This window comes from Erinaceus europaeus, chromosome 1 (assembly GCF_950295315.1).
Source record: "Erinaceus europaeus chromosome 1, mEriEur2.1, whole genome shotgun sequence".
NCBI lineage: Eukaryota > Metazoa > Chordata > Mammalia > Eulipotyphla > Erinaceidae > Erinaceus > Erinaceus europaeus.
In genome coordinates, this window is record NC_080162.1 from 38983372 (window position 1) to 39004483 (window position 21112).

General features: G+C 42.7%; 1 protein-coding gene across 2 annotated transcripts in view; it reads left to right on the forward strand.

Moving 5' to 3' along the window:
- BMP7 (bone morphogenetic protein 7) overlaps positions 1–21112 on the forward strand; it is a 108526-nt gene that overhangs the window by 33483 nt on the left and 53931 nt on the right. For both annotated transcript variants that reach the window (XM_007525141.3, XM_060184908.1), the window contains exon 2: positions 1348–1540. In XM_007525141.3, the coding sequence (XP_007525203.1) occupies positions 1348–1540 (193 nt within the window). The remainder of the gene's footprint in view (positions 1–1347; positions 1541–21112) is intronic.

Here is a 21112-nt window from a genome sequence, read left to right on the forward strand (position 1 = left end):
GACCTTTGGACCACCAGTGCTGTGAAATCCCTTCCTTAATGGCATTTGTATCTTGCTTACAGCCACTTGGGGATCCCAAGCTGAAGCAAAGTAGGCATGTGCTCTTTTGGCTGAACACGTTTTGAGGTCCTTCTCTCTCACTCTGCAAGCAGAAAGTGGAGATGGGACTGTGTCTCTCAGGAGACCAGAGGCCTCCTCAGATGCTCCCAACATGTCTGGCTCTAGCCATTTCTCATCTTGCCGTCCTTACACCAGAATTCAGCCCTGCTCCCTGTTGGTCCAAAGGATGCATGAGTCTTGAGACTATAGGTTCATTTCCAGCATCACTGTTCCTGGGTTTAGCATAACTTTAGTATTGGTTACTCGTGAAATGGGCATACTGTCTTACTCTAGAGCAGAAGAGAATGGGCTTTATTTTATTTTGTCTGGAAGTCATCTTCAAACTGCACCTCTAGCCCCAGTTATGCCATTGGCCAATTTTTCTGCTTTTATTGAAGGCCATAAGGTTGCCAGTGTTGGTTGCTCATTGGGCATGGGTTGCTGTAGCATATACCACTTTTGTGCCCCTTCCTCAGAGGTATTGATTTGACTAATTAAGAGGTGAAGTTGGGTGAGAACTAGTCTTGTTCCAGAGAACTAAGGTTAGTTTCATCTTCATCTTTAGGGACCCCACTTTGAGGACTTGAAATTTGCCAAAATGGGAATTGGCAGGCAGTTCAGGTGGGGCCCCAGAGAGTCCATTCTGAAACATACTGGGATAGGTGATCAATCTTGTTTTTCTCAGGCTCTCAAGGTGATTCTCACCTGCAGCCAGAGCTACGTACCACAGCCTAAGTGGCTCTAGGAATGGTGAGGCAGAGTAAGGATGAGCTTTGTCCACCTAATTCACAGTGGCCTCGTGCTACCAGCAGTCCAATCATTTGATTCTGACAACTTTGACAACAAAGGAGGCTGCTTATCCCAATTTATTAGATGGGAAAATTGAGATCTTCAGAGGTTACCTGGTACTCTGTTAAGGCTCATTCAACAGGATGGCAGTTGAGATAGTTCTGAATCCAGCCTCAAGTCCCTGGAACTCTATCTAGGGCATCTGGGAAGTATGTTTTCCTGTGCCTTACTCTTCCCAGTAGAATAGATCAGAGTGAGTCCTTACTCTGAGTTTATGGTGACTTTGGGGTTGTTTGTCACCCTTCCATGCACAGCTGTCTGCACGGTATAGACTGAGGGGGCTCAAAGGACATGGGCATATTTCCATGGATTGGAGGTAGGATGCTTGAACTCTAAATGGGAGTGTAACCCAGTTACTAATGGGTTTTGGTGGTGGTGTGTGTTTTCTCCCCTTTTCAGTGGAGCACGACAAAGAATTCTTCCACCCACGCTATCATCACCGGGAGTTCCGATTTGATCTTTCTAAGATCCCTGAAGGAGAAGCTGTGACAGCCGCTGAATTCCGAATCTATAAGGACTACATCCGGGAACGTTTTGACAATGAGACCTTCCGAATAAGTGTCTACCAGGTGCTGCAGGAGCACTTGGGCAGGTGGGTGCCATGCTGGTTACTGGGAGGGGGTGCTACTGAGGAGAAAATGGGGCCATAGCCAGAGGATTGGGCAGGTGGGCCAGGTTGGGGCAGGCGTGGTCATGACTTCTTCCTCCACAGAGCACCCGCCATGAGCCAGGCCCTGTGAAGAATATCTCGTGTATGGAAAATGTATGGTGAACCTCACTGTTTCTTAAAATCCTTACTGTCAGTAAATTCAGCATAGAGTCTCAAGTGATGGCCAGGCAGGCCTGAGTATGTGCATATAATTCTGGGTAGTTTGGGCCTAGGAACATGGAAAGATGAGGAGGATGGGAAAGAAGGAAGAGACATTTTTTGAAGTTCTGACTCTCTTCCATTCACCCTGAAACTCAGCACAGGAAGGCAGACAACCAATGGAGATGATCATTTGCAGAAATGTTAAGGGTTTAAAAAAGGAAAAAAGAAAAAAGACTCTAACTGAAATACACAGCAAAGAACTCTCAGTCTTTTTCAAGAAGCATGTTGAAAGAGTTTATTTTTTTGGGACCCCCTTTAATGTCAAAGGATCTCCAGCTCTCTTTTTGTCTTCTGCTCTCTAAAAGTAATTACTTGGAGATTTCAGTTCTCAAACTCCTAGTTGTTTTCTTCTTTCTTCTTTCTCTGATTTTTGTGACCTGCAACTATAGTTAATATCTGCAACTTCACCTCTCTTTGGGATGCTAAAATGCTATAAAGTGGCAAGAACACAGAAGCTGGAGACAGAGCTGTTTTCAAATCTCATTTCTGGTTTTCTCTCTCTTTTTAATTATTGTATAGAGACACAGAGAAGTTGAGAGGGGGGAGGAGGAGGTATAGAGGGAAAGAAACAGAGAGACACCTGTAGCCCTGCTTCAACATTTGTGAAGCTGCAGGTGTGTGGGCTTGAACTTGGGTCCTTGTGCACTGTAATGAGTGCACTTAACCAGGTGTGCCACTGCCTGGCCCCATTTCTGATATTCTTTTTGCTGTGTGACCTCTGGCAAGTTAATGAACTTCTCTTAATCTTTATTAGTTTATCTCTTTATGACATGACCTTATGACAAAGCTACCAGTCTTTTCTTGGTGTAACTTCTATTTATTACCATACATTTAAACTAAAACCATACCTCCTTACCTCTTACCTTTGAAGAGGTAAGAAGATGAAGGAATGGACTAGAGGATATAATGAAGACACTCTACAGGAGCTAGCAATATAGTTTACCTAGGGGTGTGCCTGCTTTGTTATGTGTGTGATCTAGGTTTGAGCCTGGTCCCCAGCACACTAGGGCAAGTTTCAATGCTGCGATGTCTGTGTTTGCTCTCTCTCTTTCTCCATATATATATCTTACCATGTCTCTCTTTTTGTTTGAAAATGTTGACTTAGATCAGTGAAACCCCAGGTATGGCAAAGAAAAAAGAAAAAAGAAAATAAAGGGAAAGAGAGAGAGAGAAAGAAAGAAAGGACACACTACAGTCCTGAGGAGGACACAATCAAGGTTGTGTTACTCAGTTGTTAGGCCCTGGGCATCTCAGGATGTCACCTTTTTGTTCCCCTGAATGTCATTCCTTGGTGGTTAACATCCCAAGGAAGGTGTTGGCACCATTTGATGGACAGCTTACATCATCTGTTGGAAGATGATTTTTTATCACATCAGGGACAAAGGAGTCTCACCATTTCACTTGCTAAGTACTACCTTTTGTGTAGTTGTCATAAATACAGAGAAAACCAAACTTTCTAAGGTTCTCCAGATTTTTGCACTCATCATCTCATTTTAGCTTGCCAATTACCTCTAAGGAGTGACACTGGTGAAATGGGGAGAAAGAAGACCTGAAAGCCAAGGCCACCCAGTGATCAAATCAAGACTGGAACCCAGGCGTGCGAAAAATATTTCTCAGAAGCATTTGTTTTGAATGTGTATGAGAACATGGTTCAACATGTCAAAACAGGAAAACTGCTCTAGTTAATATTAAAACCTCAGTGATGGGCAGTGGCCGCCTGGCAGAGTGCACACGTCACCAGGCTCAAGGATTCAGATTTAAACTTTCCATCCCCACCTGAAAGGAGGAAACTTCGCAATAAGTGAAGCAATGCTCCAGGTGTTTCTCTTTATTCTCTATCCTCTTTCCCTCTACATTTCTCTGTCTATCGTTCTGTCTCTTTCTTTTCAAATTATGTTTCTTTTTTTCTTTTTAAAAAAACTTTATTTATTGGATAAGGACAGCCAGAAATCAAGAGGGAAGAGGCTGATAGAGAGGGAGAGAGACAGAGAGACACCTGCAGCACTGCTTCACCACTTGCAAAGCTTCCTCCCTGCAGGTGGGGACCAGGGGCTTGAACTTGTGTCCTTGTGCATTGCAATACATGCTCTCAACCAGGTGTGACATGACCTGGCCCCTCAAATTATGTTTGCAAGGTCTCCATCCCCACCGGCATTATGGTTATCACTGGGGCTCTGTGCCAGCACTATGAATCCATCACTCCTGGCAGCCTCTTTTTTTTTTTTTGGGTAGGACAGAAAGAAATTGAGAAGGATAGGGGGTGATAGAGAGGGAGAAAGAGAGATGCCAAGTGGTGGTGCACCTGATTGAGCACACATGTTACAATGTGCAAGGACCTGGGATTGAGCCACTGGTCCCCACCTGGAAGTGGAAAGCTTTGCGAGTTTTGAAACAGTGCTGAATGTGCCTCTCTGTCTCTTCCCTTAACCTCGTTTTCTTGTCTCTATCTAATAAATAAAGATCAAAAATAAAAAAAATTCAAATATTAAAAAAAAATCAAACAAAAAGAGGGAGGGAGAGAGAGAGAAGGAGAGATATCTGAAGACTTGCTTCACTGCTCCTGAAGTGTCCCCCAGGACGGCAGGGAGTGGGGACTCAAACCTGAGTCCTTGCATATGATAATGTATATGTTGAACCCAGTGTACCACCACCTAGCCCTTCTCTCTGTCTCTATTAAAAGAAAAGAAAGGATAGTCTGGCAGTTTACCAGTTGAGACACAACCTCCAGTCTGTTTCACCAACAAAAAGATGGCTGAAGGGAGGAGAGGACTCCTTTATGACTCTATGACTCACCAAATGCAACTGTGAGTTTCCATTGCTACTGTCCTCAGAGGATGGAGCAAAGGGGAAGTCCTGAGCTGACACCAGGATCAAAGAACTAACCAGGAAACTCAGGAGATGATCTATACCTTGGTGGCCTAACTATGGGACTATGGGTCTCTTTGCATAACCACTGTATTATCTCGGCTCCACCCTCCTTTATCTCTTGGGGAGGAGTCAGTGATTAAGCTAAGAAGCCTACTTATAGTTTAAAAGCCCTCAGGCTCCCATAGCCTACAGGGAAGAAAAAGAATAAAAGAGGCTTTTAAGCCTCTGTGCTCCAACTCAGGGATTAAAATAATATTGAAACAACTGTCAATTTCCACAGCTGTAAACACTTTAGTACCTTACTTAGACACAATTCAATCCAGGAAAGAGTGATCAGTAATTTGAAAAGTACTGAGAAAGGGACCTCATAACATAATTTTTAAAATGGTTAAACCAACAAGAAGAAATATTGGAGAAATGAACCAAGACAAGAATCCAGCTAAAAGACCCCCCAAAGGTTGAAGCACAAAACAATGAGGTCAACATCCAAATGCTAGTTAAGGAAATAATCACAGGAGTGAGTAAAGAGTTTCAAAGAATTGTCATCAGAAATTCAAAAACAACAAATGAGACTCTGAAAGAAACACTAACTATCTCAAGGTTATTAGAGAGCTGAAAGCTGAAATCACTGAGCTAAGAACACAACTAGCTGAACAAGCTAAAACAGTATCAGAACAGAGAAACAAAATAGATGAACTACAGAAAACAGTAGAGGGGAGAGAGAATAGAATAAATGAGGCTGAAGACAGAATTAGCAAGATTGAGGACGAATTAGAGGCAACTAAAAAAGAAGTATGAGATCTCAAAAGAGATTAAAAGATACTGAAAACAACAACAGAGAACTGTGGGATGACTTCAAAAGAAATGATATATGCATTATTGGTTTATCAGAGGAAGAAAGAGAGGGAAGGTAAGAAAGCATTCTTCAGGCCATAATAGCAGAGAAGTTCTCTAGTCTAGACAACATCAAAGACATAATGGTTCAAGAAGCCCCAAGGGTCCCAAACAGAATTAACCCAGACTTAAAGACACCAAGATATATCATATTTAGAATGGAAAGGATTAAGGATAAAGAAAGGATCCTGAAGGCTTCCAGAGAAAAATGAATAGTCACCTACAGAGGAAAACCCATAAGATTAGCAGCAGACTTCTCCACACAAACACTACAGGCCAGAAGAGAATGGCAAGATATCTATCGAGTGCTCAATGAGAAAGGCTTCCAACCAAGATTACTGTATCCTGCTAGACTGTCATTCAGACTAGATAGAGGCATAAAACCTTCTCAGACAAGCAACAGTTGAAAGAATCAACTATCACCAAGCCTGCCCTGAAAAGAGTTCTGAAAGTTCTCCTATAAACAGTCAGACCACCATAAATATGCCATATATTAGAACATTCTAAAAATCTACAAGACTGGCCATAAAATATCTTTAATCTTTGATATCAGTAAATGTCAATGGCCTGAATTCACCTATTAAGAGACACAGAGTAGGATGATGGATCAGAAAACACAACCCAACAAAGTAAACCCACCTAACTCAACAAGACAAACACAGACTCAAAGTGAAAGGATGGAAAACTATCATACAAACCAATGGCCCACAAAAAAGGGCAGGAAATGGTATTCTCATATCTGACACGATAGATTTTAAAATAAATAAAATTAAAAAAGATAGGATGGACACTACTTAATGCTCAGAGGATCAATCAATCAAGAGGACTTAACAACTATTAACACCTATACAGCCAATGAGAAACCATCTAAATACATCAAACATCTACTGAAAGAGCTACAGCAATATATTAACAAGAACACAGTCATAGTAGGGGACTTCAACACCTCACTCTCTCAACTTGACAGGTCACCCAGGGAGAAAATCAATAAGGACATGAGGGAGCTAAATAAGGAGATAGATAAACTAGAACTATTGTACATTTTCAGAGTCATTCATCCCAAGAACTGGAATACACATTTTACTCAAGTCCACATGGGTCATTCTCAAGGGTAGACCACATGTTAGGCCACAAAGACAGCATCAGCAAATTCATGAGCATTGAAATCATCCTAAGCATCTTCTCAGACCACAGTGGAATTAAACTAACACTTAACAATCAACAAAAGATTAGTAATAATCCCAAAATGTGGAAGATCAATAGTACACTACTTAACAACTACTGGGTCAAAGAAGAAATCAAGGAAGAAATCAAAATGTTTAGAGAGTTCAATGAAAATGAAGACACAAGCTATCAAAATATTTGGGACACAGCTAAGGCAGTACTGAAAGGGAAGTTCATAGCCATACAAGCACACATTAGGAAACAAGAAAAAGCACAAATAAACAGCCTGATTGCACATCTTAAAGACCTAGAAGAAGAAGAACAAAGGAACCCTAAAGCAACCAGAAGGACAGAAATCACTAAAGTTAGGGCAGAAATCAATAACATTGAAAATAATAAAACCATACAAAAGCTCAATGAAAGTAAATGTTGGTGTTCTTCAACAGAGTGAACAAAATCAACAAACCTTTAGCCAGACTCACAAAACAAAAAAGAGAGGAGACCCAAAAAATCAGATCATAAATGAAAGAGGTTATATCACAACAGACACCACAGTATTCAACATATCAAGCGAGTCTTCTATGGACAACTGTATGCCACCAAACTAGATAAATTGGATGAAATGGACGATTTCCTACATACCTATGAAATTCCAAAATTAAGTAAAGAGGAAGTATATAACACAAACAGTTATCAAAAACCTTCCCAAGAACTAGATAACACCAACAGGCCCATCACAGCTAATGAAACTAAAGCAGTTATCAAAAACTTTCCCACGAATAAAAGTCCTGGACCAGATGGTTTTACAAATGAATTCTACAAAACTTTCAAAGAACTAATACCTCTACTTTTAAAAGTCTTCCAGAAGACTGAAGACACTGGAATACTCCCTGCCAGCTTCTATGAAGCCAATATCACTTTGATACCAAAAGCAGGCAGGGACACAACCAAAAGAGAGAACTACAGATCAATATCTCTGATGAATATAGATGCTAAAATATTGAACAAAATTCTAGCCAACCAGATACAGCAGTATATTACAAAGATTTTTCATCATGACCAAGTGGGGTTTATCCCAAGGACGCAAAGTTGGTTTAATATATGTAAATCAATCAATGTGATCCACCACATCAAGAAAACTAAGACCAAAAACCACATGGTTACATCAATAGATGCAGAGAAAACCTTTGACAAAATACAACATCGCTTTACGGTCAAAACATGACAAAAAATGGGAAAAGACGGAAAATTCCTCAAGATAGTGGGGTCTATATATAGTAAACCTACAGCCAACATCATACTCAATGGTGAAAAACTGGAAGCATTTCCCCTCAGATCAGGTACTAGACAGGGATGCCCACTATCACCATTACTATTCAACATAGTGTTGGAAGTTCTTGCCATAGCAATCAGGCAGCAGCAAGGAATTAAAGGGACACATATTTGAAGAGAAGTCAAACTCCCTATTTGCAGATGACATGATAGTATACATAGAAAAACCTAAGGAATCCAGCAAGAAGCTTTTGGAAATCAACGGGCAATACAGTAAGGTGTCAGGCTACAAAATTAACATCCAAAAGTCATTTCTCTATGGCATTTCTCTATGCAAACACTAAGAAGGAGTTGAAATCCAGAAGTCAATTCCTTCTACTATAGCAACAAAAACAATAAAATATCTAGGAATAAACCTAGCCAAAGAAATGAAAGACTTGTATACTGAGAATTATGAGTCACTACTCAAGGAAATTGAAAAAGACACAAAGAAGTGGAAGGATATCCCATGTTCATAGGTTGCAAGAATTAACATCATTAAAATGAATATACTACCCAGAGCCATTTACAGATTTAATGCTATCCTCATCAAGACCCCAACCACATTTTTTAGGAGAATAGAACAAATGCTACAAATGTTTATCTGGAACCAGAAAAGACCTAGAATTGCCAAAACAGTCTGGAGAAGAAAGAACAGAACTGGAGACGTCACACTCCCAGTTCTTAAATTGTATTATAGGGTCATTGTCATCAAAACTTCTTGGTATGGGAACATGAATAGCCAAACTGAGCAGTGGAATAGTATTGAGAACCCAGAAGTAAGCCCCCACACCTGTGGACATCTAATCTTTGACAGAGGTACCCAGACTATTAAATGGGGAAAGCAGAGTCTCTTCAACAAATGGTGTTGGAAAAAATGTGTTGAAACATGCAGAAGAATAAAACTGAACCACTATATTTCACCAAATACAAAAGTAAATTCCAAGTGGATCAAGGACTTGGATGTTAGACCAGAAACTATCAGGTACTTAGAAGAAAATATTGGCAGAACTCTTTTCTGCATAAATTTTAAAGACATCTTCAATGAAATGAATCCAATTACAAAGAAGACTAAGGCAAGCATAAACCTATGGGTCTACATCAAATTAAAAAGCTTCTGCACAGCAAAAGAAAGCACTACCCAAACCAAGAGACCCCTCACAGAATGGGAGAAGATCTTTACATGCTCTACATCAGACAAGAGTTCAGCAACCAAAATATATAAAGAGCTTGCCAAACTCAACAACAAGAAAATAACCCCATCCAAAAAGGGGAAGATGACATCAACAGAATATTCACCACAGAAGAGATCCAAAAGGCCAAGAAACACATGAAAAAAATGCTCCAAATCTTTGATTGTTAGAGAATTGCAAATAAAGACAACCACTTCACTCCAGTTAGAATGTCATACATCAGAAAAGGTAACAGCAGCAAATGCTGGAGAGGTTGTGGGGTCAAAGGAATCCTCCTGCACTGCTGGTGGGAATGTCAATTGGTCCAACCTCTGTGGAGAACAGTCTGGAGAACTCTCAGAAGGCTAGAAATGGACCTAGCCTATGATCCTGCAATTCCTCTCCTGGGGATATATCTTAAGAAACTCAACACACCCATCCAAAAATATCTGTGTACACATATGTTCTTAGCAGAACAATTTGTAATAGCCAAAACCTGGAAGCAACCCAGGTGTCCAACAACAGATGAGTGGCTGAGTAAGTTGTGGTATATATATATATATATATATATATACAAAATGGAATACTACTCAGGTATTAAAAATGGTGACTTCACCGTTTTCAGCCCATCTTGGATGGAGCTTGAGGAAATCATATTAAGTGAAATAAGTCAGAAACAGAAGGATGAATATGGGATGATCTCACTCTCAGGCAGCAGTTGAAAAGCAAGGCCAGAAGAGAAAACACAAGTAGAACTTGAACTGGAATTGGCATGTTGCACTAAATTAAATGACTCGGTGGTGGGTGGTGGTGGTGGAGAATACAGGTCCAAAAAGGATAACAGAGGACCTAGTGGGGGATGTATTGTTAATATGGGAAACTGGGAAATGTTATGCATGTACAAACTATTGTACTTACTGTCGAATGTAAAACAGTAATTCCCCAATAAAGAAATTTAAAAAAAAAAGGAAAAGAAAAATGACTGCTGGGAGTGGTGGACTTATCATGCGCCTGATGACAATTAAAAAAGAAAAGAAAAAAAATTCTGTGAAAGCCCCTTTCTGTTCCCAAGCTCCAGTGCCCAGTATTGTACTCAGGTTCTGACACTGGTTTCTCAAACTTTCTCAAAACAGCTAGTGTTTTTTTACACTTACGTATTTTCACAAATGTTTCACCTACAACTCTCACCTTGTGTTCCCTTTATCGCTGAACACAAACCTTGATGGCCCTTTCATATTCCTTCATACAAAGTGCCCTTGTTCTTTTCATCACCGTATACTTGTCCACTGTTGGGTTGTTGTTCAGATGTGTCTCCAGTTTCTGGAATGTTTTGATAATGAGGATGCTTCCAGATGCTATAGGAACATGGTTTAGGTGGACTTTCCACTTAATTTATTATTATTTTTTCACTAATGATGTACAGGGTGGGAATAACCTCCTTGGATGTTTTCTTCCACATTTGTATGTATTGTTAGTAGGATACATTCTAGAACAGAATCACAGCTTTGAGGGTGCACAAATTTGGGATGGATTGGGGCTACTGCTTGCTTTCTTTCCCCATTAAAAAATTGTGATTAATAGTAGGTTGTAAGATTGTAAGATAGCACGGTGTATAGTTCCACACCACACCCACCACCAAAGTTCTACATCCCCTCCCTCCCAGCTTCCAGAGATAACTGTCACAGTTCCCACAAGTCTTAGAAACAGTTAGCTTGCTTCTGGGTATTTTCCTCCCAACTTCATTTGTATCAGTTCTTTGGATTCCACATATGAATGAAACCAGCTGGTAGTTGTCTTTCATCTCTTTATTCATTTTGCTAAACATAATCACCTCCAGTTCCGTTTTGTCCCAAACGATACACTATCATCTTTTTGATTGCAGAATAGTACTCCATGGAATATATATCCCATAACTTCTTTAGCTAGTCATCTGTTAATAGGCATTTAGGCTGATTCTACTCTTTGACTATTGTGAATAATGCAGCTATGAACAACAAAGGGGTGCATTTGTCCCTTCCAATTACTATTTGATGTCCTTCAAATAAATGAATATAAGGCAATCCCATTTTTAATCTTTATTTATTTTTTTTAGTGATTTAATGATTAGCAAGGTTGTGAGATAACAGGGGTATAATTCCATACAATTTCCAGCACTAGAGTTCTGTGACCCATACCCTCTACTGGAAGCTTTCCTATTCTTTATCCCTCTGGGAATATGGGCCAAAATTCTTGATGGGGTGCAGACAGCGAGTGGAAGGTCTGGCTTCTGCAATTGCTTCTCCACTGGACATTGGCTCCGGAAGGTCAATCCAGCCTGTTTCTATCTTTCCCTAAGGGGGTAGGGCTCTGGAGAGGTGAGACTTAGCCCTATTCTCAACTCTGACACCCTCTTCTCAGACAATAAGATTAGTCCACCTGCATGGTAGCTATCAGGCTCACACAAAAATTACTAAAGTCATGGAATCCTTGGAACATACCTAAAATATACTTACTAGCTTCTTCCCAGTGGAAATTCCCTAATTTCATCTGCTGTATTCCTACCTGCCTTTGGGTTCCTGTTTACTAAACAACTTGTCTTGCTTTATATCTTACCACCTTTCAGCCACCAAGTTGTAGATGCTACCATGATTCCATTTTTGTTTAAGGACTCTCCATACAGTCTTCCAAAGGGGTTGGGGCCACTGCTCTCTTTGAAAGGTGTGTCAGTGTCTCCTCTCCCCATCTAACAAAAAACTACTTCCCTATGTGTTTACCAAAGTGGTTCTTATAAAAATTGTTGTATTCTTTGTCTCTTTGTTGGTCTGATGGGTGACACATGATATCTCAGTGTCGATTGCATTTGTGTTGTAGAGCCCCTTGGCTCTTTCTTCTCTCCAGCCTTGCTTGGAAGAGATGGTGTCAGGAAGGAACATGGACTTGACTTGGGGATTGCATGACTTTGGCAATCACTTCTGAATTTTATGTACGGCGTACAGGTGCCTCAGTTAATACTGGTGGGCTATGGCTGGCCCCTAGGCCCAATTACAAGAAGAGTGGAGTTCATTCTCAGGGTGCGACATGTTTGCTCCAAACTCTGACAGATAACCAGGGACTCTTGAACTAGACCATCTGTTTGCCTTTTCTTATGCAGGCTGATTAATAGGGGGGTGAGGCCAGGACCCAGAGGCTATTCATCAATAACACTCATTGGTCCAGCCCTGCTCACACCCTGGGCCTTCTGGCAGGCTCCCCAAACCTGCCTCAAAAATCACCCTTGAGAGATCTGACCTTAGAAATGTGTCTGCCCCTATTGCACTTGACAGAGCAAAACCAAGAGGTTGGTGGGTGTCACCTGCACAGCTCAGCCTCCAGGCTCTCCGTGCAGGAACACATACATGCTCCCTGGCTGGTGATCACTGAGGATGACTGGGGTGTTACAGAGGGGACTCTTCATCATCTTTGGGCTCTGCTTAGAATGTGAGGGCATCCCCCAACCTTGGTCCTACTTCTTTGGGGCATATGCACTGTGTTCTACATCTTAGGAGAAGCACACCCTCCCTGCCTCTCAGCGGAGGCATATCCACTGCATTTGCAGGGAGATGCAGGAGCCACCCTGAGTACTTTGGTGCCAGGTACTGCTCTCAGACCTGGGCTCAGAACAAGTGAGAGTTGCAAGAGCCGTGACTTGTCTCAAGTGTTGTTTAGGTTTATAGAGTTTCCTGGGACTACCCAGAAACTGGGATAGGGTCGGGGTGGGAGGTATTAAAAAACAAAAACAAAAACCAGAAATCAAAGCTGAGAGGTAACTCACCGGTTAGGGTGTCTGCACTGTCATGTGAGAGAGCAGGCTTTGAACCCCAGAACTGTAGAGAAGATGCAGTAACTTTGGTGCTGTGGTGTCTCTCCCTTTCTTTCTCTAGCTTCATCTGAATGAGCAAAAAAAAGGGGACTGCAGTGGTGGGACTGGGTTCCATAAGACTAAAACCAACCCCACTTAGAAGTTTCTTTCACATTGCTAGAAGGAGAATACTTCCAGCATCTTCCACTTCTGTGGGGTGGGGTGGGGTGGGGTGGGGAGGGACTGGCAGCCGCCCATCATCATCTGCTGGACCTCCTGGCTTATTGCAGCACCACTCCAGCCGCTGCCTCTATTGTCACATGACTCTGTGTTACATGGCAATCTCTCTGTGTCTCTCTCCTCTAATTAAGAGACCAGTCATCTTGGATTAGAGGTCCACCCTCCTCCAGTATGACCTCATCTGATTTATCCAGAGTCATTGATCCCTTAACAGAAACATATGCTGAGAAATGTGTCTATAGGCAATTTCCCGCTGCTGGGAACCATATAGAATATGTTGTGCTCTGAAAACAACATATATTGTTGTTTATATTTATAAACAATGTATATATAAATATATATTTATAAACAATACATATTGCTGTTAATATATAAAACAACATATATTGTTTATATTTATAAACAATATTTATATAAATATATATTTATAAACAATACATATTGTTGTTAACATACAAAACAACATATATTGTTGTTTATATTTATAAACAATATTTTTATAAGTATATATTTATAAATATATATTGTTTATATATAAAAATATATTGTTGTTTATATATTATAACAATATGTATATTGTTTTACTGGCATAAAAATTCAGGAAGGCATTTTGGAAGAGGAGTTGGGTCACCGATGCCCTCTTATTGCTGCTATTGTGCACTGACAATGTGCTAGGAGGCCAGTAGGCAATAGGGATTTGGGGTTCGCCATTGTACATGTGCTCTGTTGATGATGCATCAGGGTGCAATATGTGACAGTAGTTACATGTATAAAAGCCCTGTCTCGGGAGTTGGGCAGTAGTACAGCGGGTTAAGCGCATGTGGCACAAAGCACAAGGACTGGCGTAAGGTTTGAGCCCCCAGCTCCCCACCTGCAGGGGAGTCGCTTCACAGGCGGTGAAGCAGGTCTGCAGGTGTCTGTCTTTCTCTCCCCCTCTCTGTCTTCCCCTCCTCTCTCCATTTCTCTCTGTCCTGTCCAATAACGACGACCTTGGTAACAACCACAATAATCACTACAACAATAAAACAACAAGGGCAACAAAAGGGAATAAATAAATAAATAAATAAATAAAATTAAAAGCCCTGTCTCCAAATTAGGTCACATTCATAGGTGGCAGGAATGACTGTGTATTTCTAGGGGATACAGTTCAATTCAAAATAGGAAATGGAGATGGACAGCCAATGCATTAGCAAATATAGATTGAAGGGCCTGATATGACTGGGAGGTGGTGGGTGCCCATCTTGTGCTGAGGACATTGAAATGCCAAGAAGGATCTGGCACTGAGTTGAGTGATTCTCTTGGGAACTTCAAGAGCCATGGTCCTAAAGCAGAGTAAGTGTAAGTCCAGAAAAAGCAGAAGGGAGGTGATGATACTGGGAGCAAGGGAGTTAGGAACTCAGTTCTTGGGAGTTAGGCAGTAGCGCAGCAGGTTAAGTGCATGTGGCGCAAAGTGTGAGGACCGGTGTGAGGATCCCGGTTTGAGCCCCCAGCTCCCCACCTGCAGGGGAGTTGCTTCACAGGCGGTGAGGCAGGTCTGCAGGCATCTATTTTTCTCTTCCCCTCTCTGTCTTCCCCTCCTCTCTTCCATTTCTCTCTGTCCTACCTAACAAGATGACATCAATGACAACAACAATAACTGCAACAACAATAAAAAACAAGGACAACAAAAGGGAAAATAAATATTTTTTTTAAAAAAGAAACCCAGTTCTTACTTAAATGAAACATGAGTCTGAAGGGCCTGGATAGTAACATATCTGGGTGAGTGCACATGTTATAATGCACCAGGACTCAGGTTCAAGCTTCCATTTCCCACCTGCAGGAAGGAAGCTTCACAAGTGGTGAAGAAAGGCTGCAGGTGTCTCTCTGTCTCTCTCCCTCACTACCTCCCACTTACCTCTTGATTTCATTTTGCCTTATCCAATACATAAATAATAAGTAAGACAAACAAATCCATTTGACTTTGCTCGGTTTATCTGCTTCTGTTAACCTGCTGATGGGATAGTTGTCCCATCATGGTTTAAAGTGACTGTCTCTTTAGATCCAGGGGATGGGTCCTTAAGTTGGAGGGGGTAGGGAAGAGAAGGCTCAAGTCCCTCTGGTTGGTAGAGGAATGGTTGATACAGATGTTCTCTACTCCCTGGCAAGAGTCAGGGTGGGCAAAACAGGTTGCCCTTAAACTGCTTGATCTCAAGAGTGCCCAGCCTAGCACTGAGCACATGCCATTGGGATTTTTGACTTCTTGGAAGAGTTAAGGTCCTTATCCACAAATATCTGAGCACTGACTTTATGTTGCGCCTCACTAGAAGGAACTACACTGAAGTCCCAGCTCAGACAAGGGCAGTAGGTGTGACATGCAGATAATGCAGTGGGTTTAGATCATGGATTAGGGCAGGAAGTAGAGTGAGAAGCTATGAACAATGCCCAAAGGTCAAAATATCTTTTTAAATGATTTGTCTTCCCAGGATGGACAGCTTTTGTTTTTAATCCATGAACAAGATGATCTTAACATGTAATTGCTCGGTGGCATAAGCTGCTTAGTATGAAAGCAAATTCAAATCTGTACACCACACACCAGTGGTAATCCCTCGAGCTCAGTTTCCTCCTCTATGCAATGGAGTAATGAATCTACTTCTCAGGACTTTGATGGGGATACAAGGTGGGAGGGGCAGTTGACACAGTAATTTAGAACACAGGAGGCACTTGACAAAGTTTCACTGAGTTACTTTAGTATCATTGACAAAGATACTCTAGTATGATGACCATCATCATCATCATCATCATCATCATCATCACCACCACCACCAACACTACCATCACTACCGTCACCATCACTAACTACATCATTACCACTACCAGCAACAACAATATTGCCTCGCTACCATCAACACCACCAGAAGCACCAGCAGCCCACTACCCTTCAACTGGGATCACTGAAGGGAAGGGGAGAGATGGTCTTAGGAAAATGGAATGTTCCAAATTCTGTTAAGTCCCTTCCTGGGTGCAGTCTTCTGGTAGGACAAAGGCCTGAGTTGTATGGAGGTGGAACTTGATACATAGCTAACATAATATTCAATCTCTCTTCTCTCTCTCTCCCCTTTTACCAGAGCACTGCTCAACTCTGGTTTATGGTGGGATCAGGGGATTGAACCTGATACTTTGGAGCCTCAGGCATGAGAGTCTCTTTGACTCTCATAATATCCATTATGCTATCTACCTCCAGCAGGGTGGAACTCTTATTTGCATGCCCCAACCTGGGGTCATGTTTCTCCACACTGTAGATTTATGGCTGACCCAATCCCCAAGGGGAGCCCACATCCCCCTCTGCCACCCCACTGTGTGTTCTGCCTGCTCTTCACTGAGGAACTATGGCCTTGTTGCCTCAGGCCACCCAGCTGTGCAGAGCTGGGAACATCTGGCTCTCTGGCAAGAGCAGCCTCTCTGCCTAGCTTCAGGAAAGCCCCAGGGGTGCTGGAGATTAGCTGGCTTTGGGTTGGTCTCATCGACTCTCCCCTTGTGGCAGCCACTTTCCACCAAGTCCTCTTGATCTCTCGGAATCCAGATTAAATTCCGATAATGAGCTGAGCTGGAGGCTGTCCACCGCCCTGGGACTCTGTTCACAGCTTTGGCCCTATACAGCTGGAGCAGCTTGCTGGAGCCGCCCTTGGCAGGCTGTGGGGCCCTTAAGGGCTGAAAGGCAGGTCTGGGGATGGTGACCTTGGCTCCAGTGGCCTTGCTCTGGGGACATAGAGAACAAGGACCAGAGTCTTGTCCTTCTTTTCTGAATCCCAGGTCTGGGCTTTGCTTCCAGGAACAGTAGACCCCCCCCCCCCAGTAGAATATGAAGGTGCTGGGCTGGGGGGTCTTGTTACTTAGCCACTTCCATTTGTGAAACTTGGAGTGGGCATTTTTCACCCTCTTCTTCTCGTCTCCTTTTGGTCCTGTTGGTGGGGCACACAGTTGCTCTGTGAGATACTAGGAGTGTGGAGGAGGTGTCAAAGGTCCACTAGGGCAGCAAAAGATGCCCCAAGGGAGTGAGTTCATCACTGCCAAGGTAGAGATGATATTGGCAACTTGATGAAAAATATTCCTCAGTATATCCCAGGGATATTGGCTGCCAGGAGCAGGACCTCAGAGTGGCCTCACATGATGTTGGACAGAGGTCCAACATCAGATCAGTTCAAGCCCAAGTCACTCTGGGGAAGAGAGTAGTGTCCTCTAGGGTTGCTCGCTAGGTCCCTTCTGTTTAAGGGAAATTGTGTCTCCATGCTCTCTGAGTGGGACTCTGCTCCCTGGGGCTCCCCAAGCAGAAGAGGCATTTTGAGTCTCCTCACTCAGTGCCTCCACTATTCAGTACACACACACACACACACACACACACACACACACGCACACACGCACACACGCACACACGCACACACACGCACACACACACACACACACGCACACACGCACACACACACACACCCCTACCTGCCTTAGCTCCTATTTGTTCTCTCTTCACTTCCTGATCCTGGCTGGTGACATTCTTGACATCCTTTAACAGTCCAGCTTAGCAACAGTACTTTTGGAACCAGCCTGACTGAGATGAAGTTCTAAGTCAGTCAACTAGGGTAGAACCTGAGCTTTTACATTTCTGACAAGTGTCAGTCACTGGCATGACTTCTGCCCATGGAAATGAGTTAGAAGGTACGTAGACAGAGAACTCCAGCTGCCTGAGGTGGTGCAGGGTAACAGTGCCTTTCAAAGCTCCAAGGTGATTTCCTGCATAGCTAGCTGGGCACAGACAGGTGGCTAAAAGCTGCCCTCTCTTATCTGTGAGCTATATGTCTCATATACTCAAGAGATGGAAATGGATGTGGGGGCTGTTTTTTTTTTTTTCTTTGTGTGTGTGTGTAACATAAGCCTTCATGTTTCTTTCAACTTGACCTTTCAAAGGTGACTTTTTTTTTTCCCCAAGAAGCTGAACCCAGTGTGTGACCTAATCAACTCCTGGGAAACAAAGAAAGGATCTGACTGAAGGTAGAGGTCTCTTCTGAGCCCTGACTCTGGAGACTTCTGCACACTTCTGGAACCTTCATGCTTTTTGTGATGGCCTAAGTGCCTGCTTCCCTGTCTGTCGTTTTGCTTCCACTACTTAGCACTACACCTGAGCCTCGGGCCATGAGCTCTAGTTTCGAGCTTCTTTCTCAAGAATTGCTGGTTCAGTGCCCCAGAAGCATTTCCAGAGGGCAAGGAAGGAGTAATTGGCTGCTGGAGCACTAGTGGAATGTTCTGGAAAGTCAGTGGGGAATACAGCCCACTCAGGCACATCTTGGCACTTTTTCATTCAGCCTTCCTTCAGAGACACTAGAGCAAAGGGAGGGGCCCCTCAACACCTCTTGAATTCCCTCCACCTTTGGGATATTCTCACATGGCCCAAGGACTCATTCTAGACAAAATCTTCATTCATTGACATCTTGATGGGCAGACACACAAGCCTCTCTGTCCAGGTCAGTTCGTGCCTTCGAAGCAGTGGGCACCCCAGAGCCAAATGACCCATAGACTTCCTGGTCTGTGACTAAGGCCATCTGGTAGGCTTGGTAATTTGTTAATCTTTGTACATTTTATTTCCTGCCATAATTCATCCAGATCTGGCTTTGTAGGAACATAGGGATGGTAGTTGAGGAATCACTGATGATAGATTTCATTTCTTAGAGACCAGTTACATTGTGCACATTGCACCCTCAGGACTCTGATGTAATTGATTCTGGTATCACCTTGGTTTTTTTTTTTTTTTTTTTTCAGAGGATGTCAAGGAAACATACAATGCTTGGGTTCTACCACTGAGCTCTATCCCTCACTCCTATCTTGGATTTTTTTTTTTTTAAGTGGACTTGTTTCCTGCTCTGTCCTGCTCCTTTGTGGACCACAGGCTCTATTTTTTCGTGCTTCCTATGAACAGTGCTGGGTAGTAATAGGTAGGATTTCACAAGGTGAGTGAATGGGAGCCAGAATGACTTTTGGTGAGAAGAGACATGTGATAACAATAAGGAACATTTGCAAAACCCATCCTTCACATCTACTTTGCTCCTACATGTGGATCTGATGCTGGACCATGAAGTTCAGGTTGAGTAGATGTACATGTGGAGTGGTCCCCTGCTAACCATTGCTAACCCATTGCCTTTTTTTTCCCCTAGGGCATTGCTCAGCTGTGGCTTGGGGAACTGTACCTGGGACTTTGGAGCCTCAGGCATGAGAGTCTGTTTGCATAAGAGTCTGTTTGCATAACCTTTAGGCTATCTCCCCTGTCCCATGACTATTCTGTTATGTCTTTTAATTTTTTTAATTATCTATTTATTTATTACATAGAGACAGCAAGAAGTAGAGAGGGAAGGAGACAGAGATACCTGCAGCCCTGCCTCACCTTGTGTGAAGTTTTTCCCCTGCAGGTGGGGACCAGGGACATGAACCTGGGTCCTTGTGCATTGTAATATGTGCACTCAACCAGGTATACCATCACCTGGCCCCCTGTTATGTCTTGATTAATCTGCCTGATGCCTCCAAAGTCACAGTGTAATCTTGGAGTCCCCCCCCACACACACACACACACTGACACCACTATTTAAACTGCAAGAAAAGATGACTGCCTTTTGGAATTGCAATGGTTATAAAGCTAATTACATTGAGTGTTAATACATAACAGACATTCTTTAGTCAATTCTCCAGGGGGAGGGACAACCATTGCCTTTCCCATTTTCCAGACAAGGAACCAGAGGCACATAATACCAGGTTGTGGATTGGAGAAAGAAAGTTTGCTTCTCTCTCCAGTCATATCTGTTCTCTTTCCTTGCTTGGAGGAAACATGTCTCCCTTTCCTTTCATAATAATCCAAGGAATCGGGCAATTGTGGTGCAATACCTAAGGAAACTGAGGCAGGAAGGAATAGAAAATTTCCCAGTTTGTCCCAGCATTATTGTGCAGTGAGGAGGTAAGGATTAAAGATCTGGATTTAAGATACTTGGGTTGGTGTCCAATGCACCCAAGAGCATGGACTGGTTGTGGGCCCTTGCTGAGTCTCATCTAGCCTTAATGAAAGGCTGAATAGTATTTACCTTGACTGTGATGTGACTGTGATGGTTGCTTAGTGGTGGACACAGCGGTGATGGATATTCATGAGGGCAGCAGTTTGGTCTGCTTTGTTCCCCTTTGCGTCCTTTGTCCCTGGAGCCGGGCGCGTAGTAGGCACATGTAGAACATGTGCTTGGATGACTGGAAAAATGATCAGACCTTGTCCAGATGTGGGATTCCTGGATTGGCAGGACATGGTTGCCTTCTGCATAAAAGTACTTCCCGTGAAAGATATATACCCTGTTGCTGAATGAATGAATGAATGAATGAGTGCTAATTGAGGGGCACAGGACCCCTGCCTCTCATCACCCAGCATCCTCTGCCTTGGGTTAGCTATTCCCACAAATCTTCCATTGCCTACTTTCTTCCAGAACTGAAACCTGAGAGTGCCTTGTATGCAGTCTTTCTTCAGCATCTGAGCCCAATTTCAAAAAAAAAAAAAAAAAAAAAGAAGTGAAAATTGCCTATAATTACAATGCTTTTCAATTTTAGTGAAGTTTTCCTGTGATGATTATAATTACATTATTTGGAGCTGGTGTGCCCATGGGTAGAGATTAGTTCTCATCTGTGATCCAGGCAATGTCAGCTTGGGAACTGTGACCTTGAGTGTCCTACACACTACACATAGATGGATTTGGGGAAAGAAGGGCTTTAGTATATAGGAGGGTATGTGTGTGTGGCCATATAACTTCATCTGGCACATCAGTTCCAAAAGCACTT